This window comes from Salvia splendens, chromosome 18 (assembly GCF_004379255.2).
Source record: "Salvia splendens isolate huo1 chromosome 18, SspV2, whole genome shotgun sequence".
Classification (NCBI taxonomy): Eukaryota; Viridiplantae; Streptophyta; class Magnoliopsida; order Lamiales; family Lamiaceae; genus Salvia; species Salvia splendens.
The window spans coordinates 2,854,821-2,856,116 of record NC_056049.1 but is presented as its reverse complement, the minus strand read 5'-3'; the positions used below and the strand labels follow the sequence as shown (position 1 = coordinate 2,856,116).

Here is a 1,296-nt window from a genome sequence, read left to right as displayed (position 1 = left end):
TGATCATCACTGCCCCCTTCTTATTGATTTTTCCATGAATAAATTACAACATCTACATATCATAATCAAGATCCACGCATGTACATACAAACTAGAGACAAACCAACCCCAACAAGCCGCCCCCATTTTCTTCAATGGAGAAGTTGAAGACAGACAAAAAAGTGGGCTTCAAGTTGTGGTTTAACATATGCTCACTCGATCCAATAATATCATCCAAACAATTGCTTCCTATCTTCAATTCTCCGAAAACAGATCTCTACGAGGCCAGCAGCAGCTGGCTTCGTCGCCGGAGGCGAAGAGCGCCACCGAAATGTCGGCTAGATTCTTCGCACTCAGCCTCTTCCGTGGAACCCTATGCTGCAATGGAGCATTTGGGGCTTCCATCTCCATCAATTCACCTAGCCAGTCCACTCTGTTTTTGCTAAATGGTTTAAATCCCACCGTCTTCCTCGGTGTGTTGTACGCAAAATGAGATTCCTTCGCGATTACAGTCTGTTTCAATCAAAAATCAATCTAATTAGATCAATCAAAAATATTAATTTAAAAAACAAAAAAAAAGTTGCAGAAATGAACAAAGCTCACCGCTTCTCTAATGGCTTTGGATACGAAGAACAGACTCTTCAAATCGTCATGCTCCACACCGCACAGTATCCGAATCTGGAAATGAGAAGAACACAATCTTGTTTAACAAATCAGCATAATCAAAATTAGGCACAAAAAAGGGGGGAAATCGAATACTAACCAGAATCTCTTGAGGCAAATCTTCAAGCGACGTTTCCTCCCCCGAAAAAACAGAATTCTGAGAGCACCGTCTCTTCAAACTCGGATTCGCAGCACAATCATCATAATCCCCAAATTCAATACTCTGATTCGACAAAAACACTCTCTTCCTCCCAAACGAAGTGCTCCTCACCAACCCCATTCCGTACCCTTCATCAACCCTAGACCCCATTTTTTCACACTCCAAGATCTGAATCCAAACCAGAATCCTAAAAGCTAACCTAATTAGAGAAAATCGAGCTCCGAATCTATTTATTGCTTGGAGAACTAGCGCCCAACTTAATACACAGTAAATGGAGATTGGCGTAACGGCTTACTGAAGAAGGAAACAAAAACCGTCTTCCAACTATCTTCTATATATAAATAATCAGCGAATCCGGCGCTACTTTACAGAAATGTCTAGATTATTCTCTCTAAAAATAGATCGAATCGATCGATTGCAGAAATCCCCTCTCTCGAAAAAGCGGTTATTCTAAGCGATAAATATCTGAGTTTATGGTTTTCACTAGAAAGCAC

The 1,296-nt window shown here is 41.0% G+C and overlaps 1 protein-coding gene across 1 annotated transcript; it reads right to left on the bottom strand.

Moving 5' to 3' along the window:
- LOC121775788 (F-box protein At1g61340-like) lies at positions 1–1,296 on the bottom strand. The gene is made up of 3 exons (XM_042172838.1): positions 743–1,296; positions 583–657; positions 1–492 (listed from the first exon to the last, which is right to left on the bottom strand). Exons 1-3 carry the CDS (start codon positions 950–952, stop codon positions 235–237), a joined length of 543 nt encoding a protein of 180 aa, XP_042028772.1. The 5' UTR covers positions 953–1,296; the 3' UTR covers positions 1–234.

Coding starts and splice junctions, on each gene's coding strand:
- LOC121775788 (XM_042172838.1), bottom strand. CDS start 952: ATGGGGTCTAGGGTTGATGAAGGGTACGGAATGGGGTTGGTGAGGAGC. Junction 658..742: donor ATTTGCCTCAAGAGATTCTG/GTTAGTATTCGA, acceptor TCTCATTTCCAG/ATTCGGATACTGTGCGGTGT. Junction 493..582: donor CCAAAGCCATTAGAGAAGCG/GTGAGCTTTGTT, acceptor TGATTGAAACAG/ACTGTAATCGCGAAGGAATC.